This window comes from Myotis myotis, unplaced genomic scaffold, assembly GCF_014108235.1.
Source record: "Myotis myotis isolate mMyoMyo1 unplaced genomic scaffold, mMyoMyo1.p scaffold_m19_p_3, whole genome shotgun sequence".
Taxonomy (NCBI): Eukaryota; Metazoa; Chordata; class Mammalia; order Chiroptera; family Vespertilionidae; genus Myotis; species Myotis myotis.
In genome coordinates, this window is record NW_023416335.1 from 36,447,547 (window position 1) to 36,467,395 (window position 19,849).

General features: G+C 38.3%; 1 protein-coding gene across 5 annotated transcripts in view; it reads left to right on the top strand.

Moving 5' to 3' along the window:
- Nucleotides 1-19,849, top strand: part of NALCN (sodium leak channel, non-selective) — a 309,491-nt gene that overhangs the window by 237,993 nt on the left and 51,649 nt on the right. For 4 of the 5 annotated variants that reach the window (XM_036300867.1, XM_036300869.1, XM_036300870.1 and 1 more), the window contains 3 exons: nucleotides 4,451-4,524; nucleotides 18,245-18,346; nucleotides 18,732-18,801. In XM_036300867.1, the coding sequence (XP_036156760.1) occupies nucleotides 4,451-4,524; nucleotides 18,245-18,346; nucleotides 18,732-18,801 (246 nt within the window). Of the gene's footprint in view, nucleotides 1-4,450; nucleotides 4,525-12,504; nucleotides 12,592-18,244; nucleotides 18,347-18,731; nucleotides 18,802-19,849 lie in introns of all 5 variants that reach the window. The other variant, XM_036300871.1, reaches the window with a different exon arrangement.

The following is a 19,849-nucleotide window of genomic DNA, read 5'->3' on the forward strand; positions in this document are numbered from 1 at the left end:
ACCTGTGGGCCAATTTGACAAAGCTCCCCATTAGCACAGTTGGGATCATTTGACCTACCATAACATATCATTGTAATGGATTGAAACCAATGAAGTCTGTTTAAATCTTTGAGTTCATAATGACATTTTTATAGTAATAATTGGTCACCTTAAAAGGTTGATAGGAAACCAATTAATTACATAAAATTAAGTAAAGGTAAAAACACAAATTTATCTTGCCTTTTCCATATGAATTATACTAATGAGTAACCAATAATACATGAGGAGAAGTACTTTATTATAAAAGTATTCCAACTAAGTGAAAAAGGAATACTTTTATGAACTGCATGAATCAATGATCTAAGCAGTGAACGTCAGTACTACTAACATCACAAAAAGAGAGACAACCAGACATTATGTGTCTGCCCATGAAATACTATGACTCCACCTATGGCCTTGCCAAAGGGATCAAATCTGAGTCTGATAAAACTCTGAATTCAGCTGCCAACCTAAAGGAAGACAGACGAATATGTGAACTATACCATGAATGTGCACCTAGCAAAATCCAGACTTCCAAAAACTATAGGTTAGATGGCTCAGGATCTTCAACTGCAAATGGAGAATCTGGATTTAAATATGTAAAAGACATTGCAAACAAAACAGCTAGGTCTATTCATTGCTGTGTCCTTCAGCTCCAAATTATTTAACCACTAACTCTATGCAAATTGATTTGAACTTCCAGGCTCTTGAATTTCATGTTAAAGTGCACAGTTCTGGAAACATCTTTTAAATTAAAATTTTAAGACAAAAAAGGTTATCGCTATATGTTTGGACATTTAAATTTAATTTATATTTGATAATTAGCTTAGCCAAAGAATGGTTATCTAGTGGAATTGAATGTATTCAGTTTACAAATGAATAAAACCACCAAAACAGAGAAGCTTTTTAACTAATCCTTTTTTTCAATGCAACTCTATGTAAACATGTCACCCATACCCTTCATTTTAAGTCCTACATCTTTGATATGTTTATAAACAGAATGAGCAACTACTTACACCTTTCATAGCTGTAATTTGCAATTTCAGGTCTAAAATTACTATTATGAAATACAGTTCTGTATTCCTTAAGTGTTTTATTTATTGCCTGTTAGTGTCTTTTGGAACCAGGAGAGGGCACTGCAGAGCAGAGTAGCTCTAAGTGCTTGTGACAGAGTCAGAAAACGTCCTTTACTAAAAGAAATGTGCAAAGCTATACTACAGAAATAAGAAAAACTGCAGGAGTAACTAGATAATCACTATGGGCTTTTTTTATTTACTACAAAACAGAACAGATAAAATATTTAACTAAATACATATCTAGGCTATCAAATGGAGAGATATAGATGATAATGGATAGAGAGAGAGAGATGTAGATATAGGTATCTCCTTTCAAGAACATCCCAAAGCTGAAGCTGAATCTCCTATTACAATATTTATTTTTTTCACTACTTCTGCTGTTAGTGGTAAAACCAGTTCTCAAATACTCCCTTGTACAGATTTAGAGTATGTTTTGTTTTAATCAGTTCAAGTTTAGGACAAAGGATATTCAAAACAGAAATAATTTTAGAAACAATGTAATAAACATTATTCGCAGTTTCTGCAAAGGTTTTTCCAAACATAAAGAACACTGTTTTAAGTAGCAGCTGCTCAATTGCAGGGCAGTAGATAGGTGATTGAGTTCAGACCATCACCTTACACTAGGGAAGATAACAAAGGCATGTCATTGTCTTGTGAAGATGAAATAAGAGTAATGGGACTCTAGGTCTTCTAAAACTTGCTGTCCCAGGCTCCCTGTGGCCTAGGCCTTTCTTATGTCTGTGTGCACTTAGGTATGGAAAGAGCAGAGTGCCACCAGGATGGGACTGTTCAGCTGTGTGTTCAGTTTCCACAGCAACTCTAAACAGCATTCCTTAGATGTGCTGTCTATGCAAGGAAGTTAAATCAATGCCAGAAGTCACATCTTCAGGGGATGGGAGGAGATTTAAGAAAGTTTCATGATATATCATGGTAAACAGCCTTCTGTGTGCTACCCTGAATATGTAATTTCTAAAAATCTGGCATCTACTCTTCTCTTCTTGTCTACATATTAATTTATTCTCTTGAACATTCTAGTGAATAATGAAACCAATTCAGTTTTTCATTATTGAATGAAATGAGTGCCATCTTTTCTTGTGTGAGAAAATTTGCCAATGTGTTCAAAGATCCTTACTTTTATTAGAGATTTTCTGTGAAATATAAAAATCATATTGTTAGGTTTTTTTAAATATATTTTTATTGATTTTTTACAGAGAGGAAGGGAGAGGGATAGAGAGTTAGAAACTTCGATGAGAGAGAAACATTGATCAGCTTCCTCCTGCACACCCCCTACTGGGGATATGCCCACAACCAAGGTACATCTTGACTGAAATCGACCCTGGAACCCTTCAGTCCGCAGACCGACACTCTGTCCACTGGGCCAAACCAGTCAGGGCCATATTGTTAGTTTTGGTGTTATCTAGGTTGTCAGTTGTGGCTGAAAAGACCAATTTATGACCACCAGTTCTTCTCCAGCTGTGGCTATATGGACATATTGGTTGACAGTACAATATTTGTTTATAGATGTGTTTGCAGATTGGAGCTCTGTAACTTTGCACCTCAAATTACTTAACTCTTGTTTGAAAGAAACTAGATGGTCTATTTTTACTGAATCCAGAATTGTTCTGTCTCCTGCTTTTCCTTTCCTTCCCTCAACTTTGTTTGGAACGCAGTATGTTTTGTAGTATTTCTTCCACTTGCCTTACTTAAAGACTCACCTAGCTCAGCACTTACAGTGTGCACCGAATTAATTCGCCTTATGCATGCATTTCCAACTTCAGTCCTTTACTCACAGCATCCTTGGCCTCTAGAAATCATAACTGTCCTTCAAGGCCCACCATAATTCCCACTTCTCCAAGTAAGTTTTTGCCCACTATTTCAGGCACATCTATTTCTTCCCCACCCAAAGTCCTACAACCCCTCTTTTTTCTACTGTGCATATCGCCTAGCACTTTACTGTCAACTGAAGCAGGGGGTCCCGCGGGGGTGAGGCCGACGGAGTCCTAACGAAGCATCCCCGACTCCAGAGAGACCAGGTTCAATGATGCAGATCTGAGTTTATTGTGTAAGTGCAGCAACATATATAACATTCCAGACCAATCAGAAGTTTACACCATTTTTAGGGCAACCGATGGTAGGAAAGATCAGGGTACTATGTAGGGGCTCTAGGGGGCTTGCTCAGGCGGGCGCTGCCACTTCCTGGTGTGCCGAGGAAGCTTGTATAGGCGGAGTGCGCTCACGCCATTGCATCCGCCACTGCACTGAGATAAATCTCCTGAGCTCTTCCCACAGTCTACTGCATCCTACTTTTTACTGATTACCTCACATGTGATAGCCTTACCTTTGTAACTAGGTTTTTTAATTCTAGTAAGCAAAAACTCTGATTCCTAGTTACCCTATATCTCCAATAGTCTATCTCACAATAAGTGCCCAGGAAATCTAATCTAAACAAAATGACCAGCTGCTTGTCCAGGTATTATCTTTGGTCTGACTACTGGAGTTACACTTTCTAATTACTGTGGTGAGTCTCTCTCAGGGTGGTGTGCTTCTTTGTTCTTTTCTCTGCCTGGCTCCCTATATACCTGTCACCATCTGACTTCTGCAGCTATCAAGCAGGCCCGAGCTCAGGGAATGCATCTTCTAGTTTTTAGTCAGCCTCTAGTATTTTTCTTTTTAGTCCTTTTCCCTGGAATAATTTCATCATCATCAACTTGGAAGAAACCTCACAAACTATTCTTATTTCTCCCCATCCTTATCATTCAGATTAGTATTGAGCCTCAGGCCAAAAACCTGACACAGATGCAATGTAGAAGAGAGAACATTTTATTGAACAATGGCAATAAGGAGTCCTATATTCGTTTCAGTGTTAAATTCTTTGGAAACTGAATAGTCTATCAGGTTGACATTATTACTAGTGAGCACAGCCAATGCATCTTTCCCATACCTGGACAAGCTTGTTTGAAGTTCTGCCTTAAAAAAAAAGTAAAAGTAGAAAATAAAACTAAATAATAGAACCAATTGTATGATGATGCTTTTTATTGATTTTTTTTTTTGTTAGAGAGAGAGAGAGAGAGAGAGAGAGAGAGAGAGAGAGAGAGAACACTGATCTGTTGTTCCACTTATTGATGCATTCATTGGTTGATTCTTCTATGTGCCCTGACCGGCGATGGAACCTGCAACCTTGGTGTATCAGGATGATGCTCTAACCCACTGACCTACCTGGCCAAGGATGATGATGCTTTTTGAAAAAATTCATGTTTAATATTTTAACAGTGTTATCTATTTAATGTATGTAATGATTTGTCAGTATATTAGTCCTTTTTTATTACAAAACTAAAGTCATGCTCATAATTTTACAGCTTCGCAAGTCTGTTTTCAGCATCAGGGCAAGGAATCTTCTAGAAAAGGAGACCGCAGTCACTAAAATCTTAAGGTAACAATGTGTTTAAAAACAGTGGGATTATATTAAGCAAAAAAGAGCTTTTCTAATGAATGAAATATCCGAGTATCAATATATGCTTTCTGCTAGAAAGTAGGTTTGGTTAACTATTTACTTACAAACAGTGTCAAATACCTCATTAACATTTTTCCTGAAACAGTAATATTTTACTAGCTCAATTGGCCATTTATTTTATTTTCAGGTACTTAAACACAAATTATAATTATAAACTTTTACAAAAAGGTGAAAATATTTACTTTTATTCCTACAAGTCATGTCTTTTTTGATAGCCAAAGGACTAATCATAATCTAAGGGGAAAATAGTAAATGGGTAAACTTTTTAAAAGTAATTCTGATTTATTCATTTTTTAAGAATCAATTTATTTAAAATCTATAAGAATCAAAAGTATATTCATTTTAGAATGCTTATAGAACATAGAATATTAATGCTGAAATATAAAATCTACCTTGAAGTGAAATATTAGAAAGGAAAATTAAGCCACACTCTTAAGAGTATTTTACAAGAGTATTTTATAATATAAAGTAATGTGATCATTATAAAAATTCATAAGCACTTGTAAGTTATTGGTACATAATGACACAGTTAAATATTGGGAGCTGAAGGTAGAATGACCGACAAGGTAAATGGGTAAATGGATACCAGGAAGCTCTCTTCAAGCTTGTGTGAAGGGAAAGGAGTCCCTTCTACTCTACCTTCATTAATAGGAACAGTCATTAAAGTATTTTCCCAAGAATGTAGCTCACTATAACTTGTATAACTTAATTTAAAAATAACATGAATATGCCTCAAACAGATTGTCAAACTGCAGCAGGAAGGCCGGGGAGGGTTGCGGGGCAGGAGGTAGGGGGGTAAGAGATCAACTAAAGGACTTGTATGCATGCATAGAAGCATAACCAGTGGACATAAGACATTGGGGGATAGGGGAGGCTAGGGGACTGTCTAGGGCGGGGGGATAAAATGGACACATATGTAATACCCTTTGTAATACTTTAAGCAATAAAAATTAAAAAAAAAAATAAAAATAACATGAATATATGATTTGACAAACTATTTCAACTTTTTAACAGTACCTGAAATTTATATGCCAAAACCAATTCTAACTAATCAAGACAATATTCAATGTATTTATTTTTTATGTTAGCTGGCGATTCATGCAAAGGATTGAATATGTATTGGAGTACCTTTTATGAAATGAGAATAAATATTTCTGGGGCTTCTATATTATCATCACAGAATATGATGAGATGAACCTAAAAGGTCTTCTTGAAATAGGAACAGGAAAGCTTCTAAGCAAATTTATAACAACCTGTGTCCCAACTTCCATGTGCTTCCAACTGGCTCAATTCTGGCATTACCATCAACAATACCATGAGGCCAGCCTTGAATACTATGTGGTACTACAGGGTTTTTATCAAGCTGTAACTAGACAAGCTCATGGCCAGGCCAATTCCTAGGGTCTTGAAGACTACCCCCAACTCACACAAAACAGATCATGTGCTGGACCAGCCCTGCGGGTGTGTCAGTGTGCTCATGAGGAAGAGAATTCTGCTTCAACCAGAAATGGCCTACAAGGAGATTGTAATACCCAGTATTCAGAATCTACCTGCAAAAAGTAGGGACCAAAACAACCTTATTCACCTATTCAGAATAACTGCCTTTCCACTGATGTGAATTTTCCCTAGGGGTTTCCAGAGACTTTCGGAGTATGGGTAGACAGGGACACTTGGAAGGAAGCAGTTTCTTCCAGAGCCCCACTTTCCTCTGAACTCAGTCTTAAATTTGATCTTCCACTTTTTCTTTTCCAGATCCCTTTCCTCATTCACCTCTCTCCCAGTTTACAAAGGAAAGATGAAACTCTCACTCATCCATCTAAAAGAAAGGTGAAACTTTGTGTAGTGTATTGATCTGAAATGTAAATTCCTCTGGGTTGCCAAACACAGGGACTATTCCCACATGGCTTTCAGGCAGCACCTTATTGTCCAGGTGACAAATTTCTGGAAAACTTCCTCCCAAGAATTTAGCTACTTAAAGTTAAGCCTTAGAAATGACTTGGTTGTCACAATGGGCTGTTATTTGAATTGAAAAATAAAGTCAGACTTTTTCTGAGAGATTTAGCTGGTTGGTTTGGCAATGAAAAGGACTTCATAGGTGCCCAATGACATAAAATTGAATGGATTGGATGGATGAGATTCTCTAAGGAAAGGAAGATTTAATTGCTGATTTGTAAATGTACATAAGTGGTTTTAAAAAGAGAAAATTTATGGGGTACTTGAGCAAAATAGTTAAGACTATCAGGGATTAGGGGCACCCTCAGACTTGTGCAATAGCTTGAGGGGCACCCAGAGGCAACAGCGTACCATACTACAAGATGAGAAGAGCTACTTGAGGCTGCTTAAGCCCTCTCATCCAGTTAATCTCAGAACAGAAGAGGCTACAATTAGGAAAAAATTAAGATTTATTGTAAGAACACATATTCAATCTTTAGAATAGTCATTTAGCTCTTTTCTTCTATAAAAAGTTTTCCTAATCTCTGCTCACTAGTCTGTGCAGTAATTAAGGACAAGTGCAAAATGTTAAAAGGATAGCTTCTTTGGTTGTACTGTTTGGGTTTTTTTTACTAATAATGATAGTAGAATTAATAATAATAATATCATGCCTGCATTATAATGTAACCAACCCATAAATTAGGAAGTCAAGAATAGTTTGAGTCCATGTCTATGAGTTCATGGGCATTTTTCTATGCTGTTTATTTATTTTTTAATAAACAACAACTAAAAAGAAAAAGAGAGAAATTCAAAAGAAATTTTAAAAAAACCTTTACAGTCACCTCAGGACAAATGATTGTAAAAACCCTACACAAAATGGGGAAGAAGGAAAAGTTTCCACCACTCTCTGTGTCTTCTCACTCTCTCCAGAGCCTCTCCTCCCCTAGGCTCTAGAAAATTATTTATTTATTAATATATTTTTATTGATTTCAGAGAGGGAGAGAGAGAGATAGAAATATCAATGATGAGAGAGAATCATTGATCGGCTGCTTCCTGCACACTCCCTACTGGGGATCGAGCTTGCAACCTAGGCATGCGCCCTTGACCAGAATCGAACCCTAGACCCTTCAGTCCACAGGCCAGTGCTCTATCCACTGAGACAAACCAGCTAGGGCAAGACTCTAGGAATTTAAAGATTGGAGGAGATGCTGTTAGAACAGCCCTCACCACCCCCCACCACCACCCCAATCTTGGGTAACACAGGATACTGGACGGTATTAGAAGGCCTGGACTGGTGTCTGTTTCTGCTTTTCTATAACCTTGAGCAACTCACTTATCTGATCCTCAGTTTTCTATCTGCCTTTGCCATGTAGACTGCCCAAAAATGTTGTCTGAGTAATCTGTTGATCAAGCAAAGTGAAATTTAATAGTTATTACAGTGAAGTAAACCAACACGTCAGCAGTCTTACTAATGTCTCAGAAGGGACAGTTAGGATCGATATTTTTAAGGTTTTGGATTTGAATTTAAGTGCCTTTAGGCAGGGATATCTGATTGATATTGGGCAGAAAATTCTTGATAAGAGTTTAGATCATTTCACTATACATACAAATATCAAATAATTATGTTGTACACCTAAACTGATATAATGTTATATGTCATTTATATCTCAATAAATAAAAAAGGAGGATAAGGACTCCCCAGAATGTGCAATCCTATCTAATGAAATAGTAATATGCAAATTAACTGTCACACCCTCACACCCTCACTCCGTCAGTTTGTCACAAAGATGGCGGTGGTCATGGAGCTGGAGCAAGCAGGAGGCTTAGGTTGCCCCCGGCGATGGAGGAAGCCAAGCTTCCTGCCTGCCCTGGCTGGCCCTGAGCTCTGCTCAAGGCTACAAAGTTTCAATTATAGAAGATAAATAAATCCCAGATACCAGCCTGCGTGGCTTCCGCTCAAGGAGGGGCTGGGAACATGGGTTGCCAGGGGCAACCCAGGCTTTGAGCCGGACCAAGGCTACAAAGTTTCAATTATAGAAGTTAAATAAATCCCAGATACCTGCTTTCAGCCTGTGACTGTGGCCAACAGCCCCTCACCCAGGCTGGCCAGGCACTCCAATAGGGACCCCAACCCTAAAGGGGATGTGGCCAGCCTGAAAACAGCCCTCAGCCCCTCACCCAGGCTGGCCACACTCCCATGGGATGAGGGTCCCCACTGTGGGGCTTGACCAGCCTGCAAACATCCATCAGTCCCTCACCCAGGCTGGCCTGGCACCCCAGTAGGGACCCCGACTTTGAAGGGGGTGTGGCAAGCCTGAAAATGGCCCTCAGCCCCTCACCCAGGCTGGCCAGGCACCCTAGCGGGACCCCCACCTGATCCACCTCTTTACTATCTTCCATGCTCTTTCTACCGGTGTGGCTCCACACTCCAGTTATCAGTTATCAGATGGTCTTTACACTTCTGTTTTTCACTTTTCTTCTTGACTTGGGGTGATTTCTGAGAAGAGGAAGAATAAATGGTGACTTTATGTTTCCATCTCCTCTCCCGGAATCTATTTTATGCCTTTTGAATTTTCAATCATATACATGTCTTGCTTTTAAAAAATCAATTCAACTAATTTTTAGAAAGATTATTTTTTTAAAATGGTTAGGATTAGTGGCTCTAGTGGGGCAGAGTCTTGGCCTGAGTCTTGATAACTACAATTATTTATAGGTGACTGGTTGACCAGTTGAGTGACCTGTTGTCTAGAGAGGCTGGTTCATTAGTCTGTAGTTCAGATGAATGGATTTTTGGAAAATTCCTGAAGCTAACAGTGGAATTACTTATTGGTTAATGGCCTTAAATTCCTGGACAGGCATTTCTTGGAATGGATAATAAAGTCATATTGATGTAGAGAGCTTACTTCTTGATATTGATAATTAAGCTACGGGGCTGCCAGTGGTCTCAGTTCTCAGGGGACTCACATTTCCAAATATCTGCCATTTGACACGAGGATCCACATGATTCCAGTATGTGGAATTTCCTATGAACAGGAAAGCCCACAAAGGCAGACGTCCTTCAGAGAAGAAGGCCTCCAGAGTTTGAAGTATTTGAATCATTGGTGAAGACACCTTTTCTATATGTAATCATCTTTAATTTGTATTCTTATACGTATTTTTTAATTAATGATGCCTGAGAAGTAGAAATGAATTTCTGGATATATTTGAGAATTCTTTAATAAGAAACAAAGGTGGGATATTTTTACAGATCTCTAGACTATAGTTGCATGCTTAAATGCAGTGATTCACCTAGAACAAATGGGCATCTGTATTGTTTTTTTCAAACTTAACCTGGAGAGTATTGTGGGAGATAGAATGTCCTACCACCTAATATATAAAATTCAAGGTTGTTATTAAATTCACTGTTATTATGCTTTCACTTATATGTGGAATCTTTTGAACAAAATAAGCTAACAAACAAAATAGAAACAGATTCTTAGATACTGAGAACAGACTGACAGCTGTTAGAAGGGAAGAGGATTGGAGGGCTAGGGGGAAAAGGTGAAGGGATTAAGCAAAGAAAAAACTCGTAGACACAGACAATGCTGTGGTGATTATCAGAGGGAAAGGAGGTGAGGAGAGGTAGGAGAAGGTAAAGGGGAGGATAAATGATGATGGAAGGAGACTTGACTTATCGTGATGAACACACAATACAATATACAGATGACATATAATAGAATTGTACACCTGAAAACGAAATAATTTTTTAACCAATGTTATCCCAATAAATTTAATAAAAACTTTTTGAAAAAAATTCACTGTTGCTTTGACTTTGACTATACCATTCAGCTCCACTAAAGAAAGCTTCCTTCAAAAGGCAGTGGATGAAATAAAAATAGCAGTGTGCTTTAAAACACATTACTGCTGCTACTCAGATTGCTCTAGTTCAAAGCCTTGAAATTGATTTAAAAAAATCTATTATCATTCCTACTAAGCTGAATGCATAGAAAAATGTCAAAATAAAATAAACATTTTGTATTATTTTTAAAAGTTCCCTTCTTTTGTGGTTTGCCATCAGTACTCATTAATTAGAATAATATATTCATAACCTTTTTAAAAATATGTTTTTATTGATTTAGAGAGAGAGTAAGGGAGTCGTGGAGAGAGAAACACTGATGTGATAGAGAAACATCCATTGGCTGCCTCCTGTATGCACCCCAACCAGGGATGGAGCCTGCAACCTGGGCATGTGCCCTGACTGGGAATCAAAACAGCGACCCTAAGGTGCACCAGACAATGATCAACCCACTGTGCAACACCAGCCAGGGATTCATAATCGTTTTGAATGCTCGGTCTGATATGATATTTGCATTCTGATATTTGGGTCTAGGACAAAATTTTCCTGGCCCTGCACTTGTGGTAATCATTTTTAAAGTCTAAAGAATAGCCTTTAGTTGATTGCCACTTATTACAAAAAAATAAATTATAGTTAATGGCATATGTAGGGTTAGTTTTTCTCATCATTTTTTTATAAACATATATATTTTTAAATATATCTTTATTGATTTCAGAGAGGAAGGGAGAGGAAAAGAGAGCTAGAAACATCAATGATAAGAGAGAATCATTGATTGGCTGCCCCCTGCACGTCCCCCACTAGGGATCAAGCCCGCAACCCAGGCATGTGTCACTGACCGGAATCGAACCTGGGACCCTTCAGTCTGCAGACTGATGTTCTTTCCACTGAATCAAACCAGCTAGGGCTATAAATAGATTTTTATTGATATCAGAGAGGGAGAGGGAGAGAGATAGAAACATCAGTGATGGGAATCATTGATCAACTGCCTCTCTCATGCCCCCTACTGGGGATCACCCCAATCCTGGGCACATGCCCTTGACAGGAATGGAACCTGGGACCCTTCAGTCCTCAGGCCAACACTCTATCCACTGAGACAAACTAGCTAGGGCTTTCTTATCATTTTAAGAGAATCATTTTTATTGACAACTACAATTTATAACTTAATTGAAGGAAAAATTCATATATATATATATATATATATATATATATATATATATATATATATATATATGGCTTTTTTTAACAACCAAAATTCCATTCAACCTTTCCAAAAATTTATTGAGAAATGATTGACATAACATTATATTAGTTTCAGGTGTACAAGATGATGATTTGATATTTATATATTATGAAGTGACCACCACAATAAGTCTAGTTAACATCTATTACCATATATAGTAAAATAATATATTCTGAGATGTTTTCCTATATAGTACCTGATTTGTAGTAATCAAGATAGGTTCTTTTTCTGAGCTAGTATCTGCTTTGTAGATTATTTATAGATAAGCTTCAAAGTGATTGGAATATTGCTCTGGCTTGGGAGACCTGCTGTTAAATTTTACCTAACAAATGTGGGAAGATATTTTAACAAGGTGTTCCTTTTACTATTTTATCATTGGAGACTAAAGTAATAGGTAATATAGAAAAATATGTATCTGTGGGAAAATTGGTTATTATGGTTTATGCAACATTAACAAATTTTCACTTTTATCATGATAAAATGTTTAGTTTTTGTGTTGTAATTTACAGTTTTCTGAGTCAGCGGTTGGGTTACAAAAATTGAACTCCAATGAATGGTGTAAGCTTTCAGACATTTTATTTGCTGAATTTTAATAGATGCACTAAAGGCATAGTTTTTCTACGAGTTACTTTTTCTTTTTGATTAATGTACCTACAGATGATAAGAAATTAAAGGCTTCTTTTTATTTTTCAATCCACAATGGGGTTTTGGTTGGCCCAGACATGTGTTTGCATGCCTATATAAGAAAACATTTCTATTAATAATGCAAGATTGGAAAGAACTAACCTGCTGTTGCTCTTCAGGAGCCATATTCATTTACTCAGCACTGGGCTGGCTCACAAAAGAGTGGGGTATTAACTACAGCAAAAATGCAGCTCTTTCCTCATCTCAGCAAGAGCCCATTACGGAGGAACTCACCCATTCGTGTCTGCTGCCGTCTCTGCTTTGGACAATCACCTGGTCACTTCACTGGACTCAGGTAAGAGCCATTCCAGGAGATGCTCATCTGTTTTCTTACACAGTTCATCCGTAGCTTCACATAAATATCCTGGAAACACTATTTTCCTGTTGTCTGTTAATGTGATTACACTATATTAAACATCAGATAATATTTTACCATGTGCTACCTTGTGGAGCTCAAGATTAGAGTAAAATTCCTCAAATTTAATGCTTTGCAAAGTTACATTACAGGTTTTTTTAGATAGTAATTATATTTAATACCAGATGGTATCATGTTATTTAACTTTTCTATAATGGATGAAGATAATCTGAAGGCTCACAGATCTCTCTTTTTCATTACAGAATATACAGGCTTTGCCAACACCTTTGTTCTGGAACATTAAGAAAGAAGACATGGAGAAAGCGAAGAAAGAAACCGAGGACCCCCTGCTACTGTTTCTATAAACAACTAGTGGTGTTTAAAGGCTAATAAAGCTCCAAAGATCTCTCATATAACCATAATCTTTGGGCCAATTTAAAAATATTTTAGATGGAGAAATTTCAAGAAAAATAGAGACAATTTCTTAAGATGCGGTTCTCTTCCCCCAGCCTCCATAAAAGATCATATATATATATAGGGCTGTCATGTAAGGGGCAATTGAAATTCCACAGCACAAAGGCAATGCAAAGAAGAAGAAGAAAAAAGAATCAATCTTTCATATGTTTTTTTTCAAAGGCTTGGCAAGAAACCAGGGGTAATATTTTTGCAACTGGGAATGTGTGTTTGCTGAAGAATATTCCCACATTTGAATCATCATCAGGGGTCCTAGTCTTGTTTTACTTTCAAAGGTAGAGAGGGCATAACATTAACCCCAACTGGGAAAAGGAAAATGCCTCACTGTAATTCTCCTCCAGGGAGCAGGGATAAAGGGATTACATATGCCTGCATAATGGAGAATTTCCTCACTCAGACAAGACAAAAGACTTCATTATTTTTCACCAGACACTTGAAGCCTTGTGCCTCCCAGCTCCAGAAGCCAAGCAGGCAGACTTTTTTTTTTTAATATGAAGCCACTAGATGGAGTTTCTAGGCACTGGCCCTTCTAGTCCTTGCTATGATGAAGAGACAGAGAGAAGATGTTGAAGACGTTAATTCCAAGACGATATCGATCTTTCCCCTAAGAAAAGTGAGAGCTTCCCTGAAGATCATTGTGTTCTTTTCTGTACCATTATCTTTGCTTTTTCTCTAGGCAGCAAATAAAGGAACACTTCCTTCCTGAGAACATACTTTTAAAATCTTTTTGTGAGATCAAAAGGCATCTAAATTTAAATGAAAAATTTTAAGTGGCAAAATGTAACTTAATTTAATTTTACAGTACTTCTTCTGAGTAGGTCTTTTATTAAAATATCGTTAACATATTAAGAGCCTCAAGTTACTTATTGGTAAAATATTAAAAATCTCAAATTCCTTTGTTAATTGGTACTTTGGCTTGGTGGTAGATTGCGAATAAGACAAGATATATGGAGACCATGTTCCCAGTGACAGGTCAGATCTCCCTTTTACGATATTGAAATGAGTGCAGCTCAGCCTCATTTCAGCTTACAGGGTTTCCCTTAATAGCTTTCACCTAGAATGTAGATAAAGGTTTATAAATTTTCTACTTGCAGGAAGCAATGTCTGATTTTCTTTCATTCCTGTCTAAGGGACCCATCTATCATAGGTGTGCAGCTCATTTTTTGATGGCATAGTATTCCAAGTTGAGATAAAATTAAGATGATTTAGCATGCCCTTTAAAAAGTATATTTCAAACACATGCTATTTTGATTGTTTTCATGCTTGATAAGGATGAAGTGATCAAAAAAGAAATTAAAATATTTGATCTTCACAGAATTTCAAAGTTCATTCATTTAACAAATATTTATTGAGCACCTACTGAGTTTTCTCGTTCAAAAGCCATTGAAGATACTCAAAGGAAAGGGGGAGACATGGGAGCACGTGATGCAAGAAGAGTCTGAACAAGAGCACCACTGAATGGAGATGGAGACTGTTTACCTTTGCTTTGGCACCAGACTCGGAGGTGGAGTCCTGGGATGTGTGAGGCTGGCACAGGGGACCATGTTGAGCCTAAACACCAAAGATGACCTCTTAACACCAAGCCAATTTGGCCCTATCTGTCTGTCTTCACTTTTCTCAGATTACATGGGTACTTTTGGAGCCCAGGAAATGAGGAAGTGGATATACAGCCTCTGCTCAGAGAACAGGAAGACCCTGGCAGGGCCCTCTCAGTGAGCAAAGGAAACCACCAAAGCTTATGCTTGGCTCCAATAGAACTCTGAAGTCACCTGTTACATGGTTTAATGGACCCAGAATTACTGGGCATTTCTTTTTTCATCATTTATCTGGGTTAAAATTTTACTAGCAAACATAAACATAGGAGAAAGTGGTAGGAAAAGGAAATGAAAGCAAATGGTTTTACATATTATGCTCATTTAGGTGGCCATCTCAACCTGATTAAGCGCAGGTTTTCTGATTTGCAGGGTAGAGCTAAAAAGCATCCTCCTCCCCCATGACTGAATCATACAGAGAACAACAACTCACATACTATATGGCTGAAACTCCAACCCGTTTTAATACTATTTTTTGAATTCTCCGGACCCAGTAGGAAAGAGTGGAGTGTTCTTGAGCCAGAGAGGAAAAGGAACTTGCTTTCTCACCACCATTTCACCGAGCTGTTGGAAGAAGAGATATCACAAGTGGGGGGTGGGGCAGTAGAGTCTTCCCATAGCCAAGGGTCTCCACTGTGACCTGCTTGTTTGGGGTCAGAGGAAGAGGATCTGACCCCAGGATCCACAAAGGCCACCCAGCCGGTGTGGGTGTGTTACGCTGCCCCAGGTGCCAGAACATCCTTCAGGCCCTGGAGTCAGTAGATGCAGTGCTAACTCTTCCTCCAATATGAATGCCCAGACAGCCTTAGACTGACTATTGAGCAAAAACTGTAACTGTGCAGAAATGTGATTGCTTTAGTATGTCCTTTTCTCCTTTCTTTTTGATTCAAACTGGTCTTATCCAGCACCCTGACTCACCTGCCTCCTTCTCCCTTACATGTTCACTCCCTTAAGCATTAAGCCCTCAGGACAATGAGGTTCTGATGAGCATCGAATAATCCTAGAAATAACACCTTGGGTCTGTTGACCACAGAGACAGAGTTCTGGTCAAAGTAGCGATGGCCTCTAGGCCTCACTTGTGTTTCAGCTCCAGGACCTCAAAATCAGCAAAACCAGACAAAGTGATACATCAGGACCAGACCCTAGCACCGACCAATCAGTAGAGACCACAACCCTGACCATGAACCTATCTTTCGTAGTCACCATAATTGATGATTTCCCCCCTATAAAACCCATTCCTTGGAACCAATCAGGGATCCAGGTTTTGAGCATTAGCTCACCTATGCCTCTAGGCTTGGGCCACTTCCTAAAAACCCTCACTTTTTGTGCTGCAAATTCCTGTTTGCATGGTATTAGGCTTTGTTGTGCACACAGGCCCCTTCAGCAGGCAGCTTAAAGCCAGTTACATTCTTCTATTTCAAACTTAGCAGGACAACCAACTCAAATGGGTATGTTATAACACAGTTGTATGTATTTTGTATGTAAGTCCATAGGTCTCAACCACTTTAGGGGAGAGTCTTGTAACAAAATATAAAAGTTACTAAGACAGTGGCTGCAGGTTCAGTCTTGACTTTACACTAATGGCAGGGATCTATATATATGTCAGAACAACACCATTGTCCAAATAGATTTTCTCAGGATGGCTTAATAATTTTCAGTTCTTTGTTGGACAAACAATCCGTAGTGTACCTAAGATCGTGCTACATCTTTGTCAACTCAGCCTAACTTACAAATGCATCTTCCTATGCAACATCATTGTAGTCTTGGAAATAAGCACAGTCTCTGTATATCATCCTCATAAATCCTTGTTGTTTAATAAAATTTTATTTGGATTTTAATGTTTCCTGCTGCTTATTAAACTAAGAAAAGTGATTATTTGAGTTTTATTTTTCTGTAATGCATTTGCATTCATTGAGTTTGTATGATTCTTCATAGGTATTCTCCATAATTATTTTCATTGGTATCAAAGGCACTTTTAATTACTTAAATATACACATGATATCATAAAAACTGCTGTTTTAAGTATACTAAGCAGATGTAGGGAGCTGCTCTAGGGTCAAACCTGGGGCTGACCTGTGGCAGAGGCACAAACAAGTCCCAGCCTGGAGGGCAGAGCTCTCCTAGCAGTTCTATTTTGTAAAAGTATTCTTGACAGGAAGCCTAAAGCTCCTTTTCCTGACCTTGTAGCCCTCCCAGATTCCTTCCTAAGTAGCTAATGGGCTGTGGGAGGTGCAGCAAGGGTTGCCAAAACAAGAACATTTGTATACACGTTAATCTTGTTTTAATCAGACTATAAAATAAAGCATCGGCTTGCAGGCTGGGTCTTTTGTGCCCTCATCCAGGCATGGGAGATCCACCAAGTCCCAGCTGTATTCTCTTGTCTGTCTTTTCTTCAATCCTTCACCTCCCCTCCTCAGGTTCACCCTTGGCCATGCTGGCGTCGCACAAGCAGACATAGATCTTTTCTCAAAGGTTATAACTCTGAGACAGACAGTAATGTAAATCAAAGCTAGTCTAGGTAACATGTTAGGAAACATAACTATGAAAGTGTTTATGTAAAGCAATGACAGTAACAGACGTGTTCAGGTGTTGAACAAATACAGTGTCATGAGATGTTCATATCATAACATCATCGTATTGTAAGCCTGTGAGTTTTCTTTGAGATGAAGGCCTTCTCCTAATGTTCCCCATTAGGGAACTGAGCTGAAGGGCCACTCAGCGAACTCTTGACAGTGTCACCTTTGGCATACAGCTCTCCTAAGCCCTGCATTTCTCTCCACTTGATGACTATATCAAGGGAATTTCTATCATTTCCGTTGGAGAGAGCTTTCTGGAGAAGAAATTTTGTTCTCTCTCCAAATCATTCACACTACAAGTGTTGAGTCACCCAATTGTGAAAAAGATAGCATATTTTTAAAAATCTTTGGAGTTTTGTGGTTGTGAAGAAAGTGGTGACTGACTGACTACCTTTAAGTCACAAGCTTCAGACTGAGGTTTTTCTCGGTATTAATTCCAGCTTTAGTTACATCTCTTTTGTACTAATTTGTGCCCCTATTTAACTTTATGCTTTCCAATTTTCTTAGAGTTCTGCAAAATCTTGAAATGTATATTCTGTCATCCTAGGGGCCTGGGTGGACAAACCTTTCCCTAAGGGCTTTGAAAACCGCTAAATTCAAAACCAACATCATGATTAACTGTGGTCAGGCTGGCCTTACTACTCACAGAATCCCAATAGAAGCTCTCCTATTTGGGTGATGGGGAGGGAAAACATGTTGCGGGTGGCGGGGTAGAGAGAGCTTTCTGTTTATTTTCCAGCCCCTCTTCATAGCCAAGACAGTTCTGTTTTGTAAATGTATTCTTGTCAGGAAGCCTAAAGCTCTTTTTCCTTTAGGATTGTGTGTCATTTGCTGTATTTTGCCTTATCATTGGTGTTTCCTTAAAAATAATGAGTAATGAGCAGTTATGTATTATTCATTCCAAGTGTACAGATCACACATTTATCATAGGCTCCTTTTTTTCTCTCCTAGAGCCTGCACTCGACAGCGCATGCTGAGTGGCTCATTTGAGGGGCAGCCGGCAAAGGAAAGGTCAATTCTCAGTGTGCAACATCACATCCGCCAGGAGCGCAGGTAAATACAGCAGGAGAGGAGGCTGCAGGGAAACCAAGGACAGGAGTGTTGCAGGAAGTGTTTGCCGCACACAGCCCTGGTTAGCAGATAGCATGCATTCTACTCCTTGGTGGTAACAATAACGAAATAGTCACGATCAGATCCAAAGATTCAAAAGTTCTTTCAAAAATCTTCACCGTGGTGATGTCCAAAGGAAAATTCTGAATTTCAGTTAGATGTTATCAAAGACAGTTGGATAGACAAAAGCTTTTGCTATAAAAAAGAAATATACTTGTTTTATTTAAGGAAAGTTGTTTTATTTATTTATTTTTTTTAAACAATGATCATTGCTTAAGTCCAAAGTTGGTCTTGAGATATATTGACCAGTTGGTTGTGGTTGTTTTAGGTCACTAAGACACGGATCAAACAGCCAGAGGATCAGCAGGGGGAAATCTCTTGAAACTCTGACTCAAGATGTAAGTTCTAAGCAAAGCTTTGGATTTTAAAACATGATTATTAAGATGTATTTAAATGACAGCTGAGACGATTCCAGTGCCTGGGTCTTTCTGTCACATTGTCACGTCTCCATAAGATTTTCTACCAGAGAAAATCAGGAGACTCAGGAAACAAATTAAATGGCCAGGGACAGAAAAGAGATGATTAACCATAGAAAATTCCAGACATCCGACAAACTATATGCCATTGTTAAGACAGCAACACAAAAAATGACATACCAGTTACATTTCACTGAAAGTAAAGACATTCAAAGCACATTATAGGAATGATTCACATTACTAACTTTGAGTATTTACTAAATTCCAAATCTCTAGACCAGTGATGGCGAACCTTTTGAGCTCAGCGTGTCAGCATTTTGAAAAACCCTACCTTAACTCTGGTGCCGCATCACATATAGAAATTTTTTGATATTTGCAACCATAGTAAAACAAAGACTTATATTTTTTATATTTATTTTATATATTTAAATGCCATTTAACAAAGAAAAATCAACCCAAAAAAATGAGTTCGCGTGTCACCTCTGACACGCATGTCATAGGTTCGCCATCACTCCTCTAGACTCGAGGTCCCAAGCCCATCATTTCAGAGCTTTGCATACTGGGAAATAAAATTTGATTTCTAAAAGAATTTTATGTCAACATTTCCCAATAATTTATTTGCTTTTTGACCCTACGCCATTCATTTATTTATTCACTGACCCAATTATATATCAAGTGTTCATTATATGAATGCAGATTCTGTTCTCAGTGATAAGGACTAGAGGGGAAGCAAGACATCATCTCTGCCTTGCAGGCACTTAGAGTCTAGTGAAAGAATGATAAGCAAGTAAACAAATATATAATAATTCCTGGGTAATTGTTATTCCTTTTTTTCTTACTGTGACAGATTGACTTTGCATAAAGAAAAATAAAATAGTGTGAAGGAATGAGATTTGGGGGCAGGTAATGTTAGAGGATGGTCAGTGTACACTCCTCCACATGGGCCCAGAGCCCCAGATGAGACACCTGA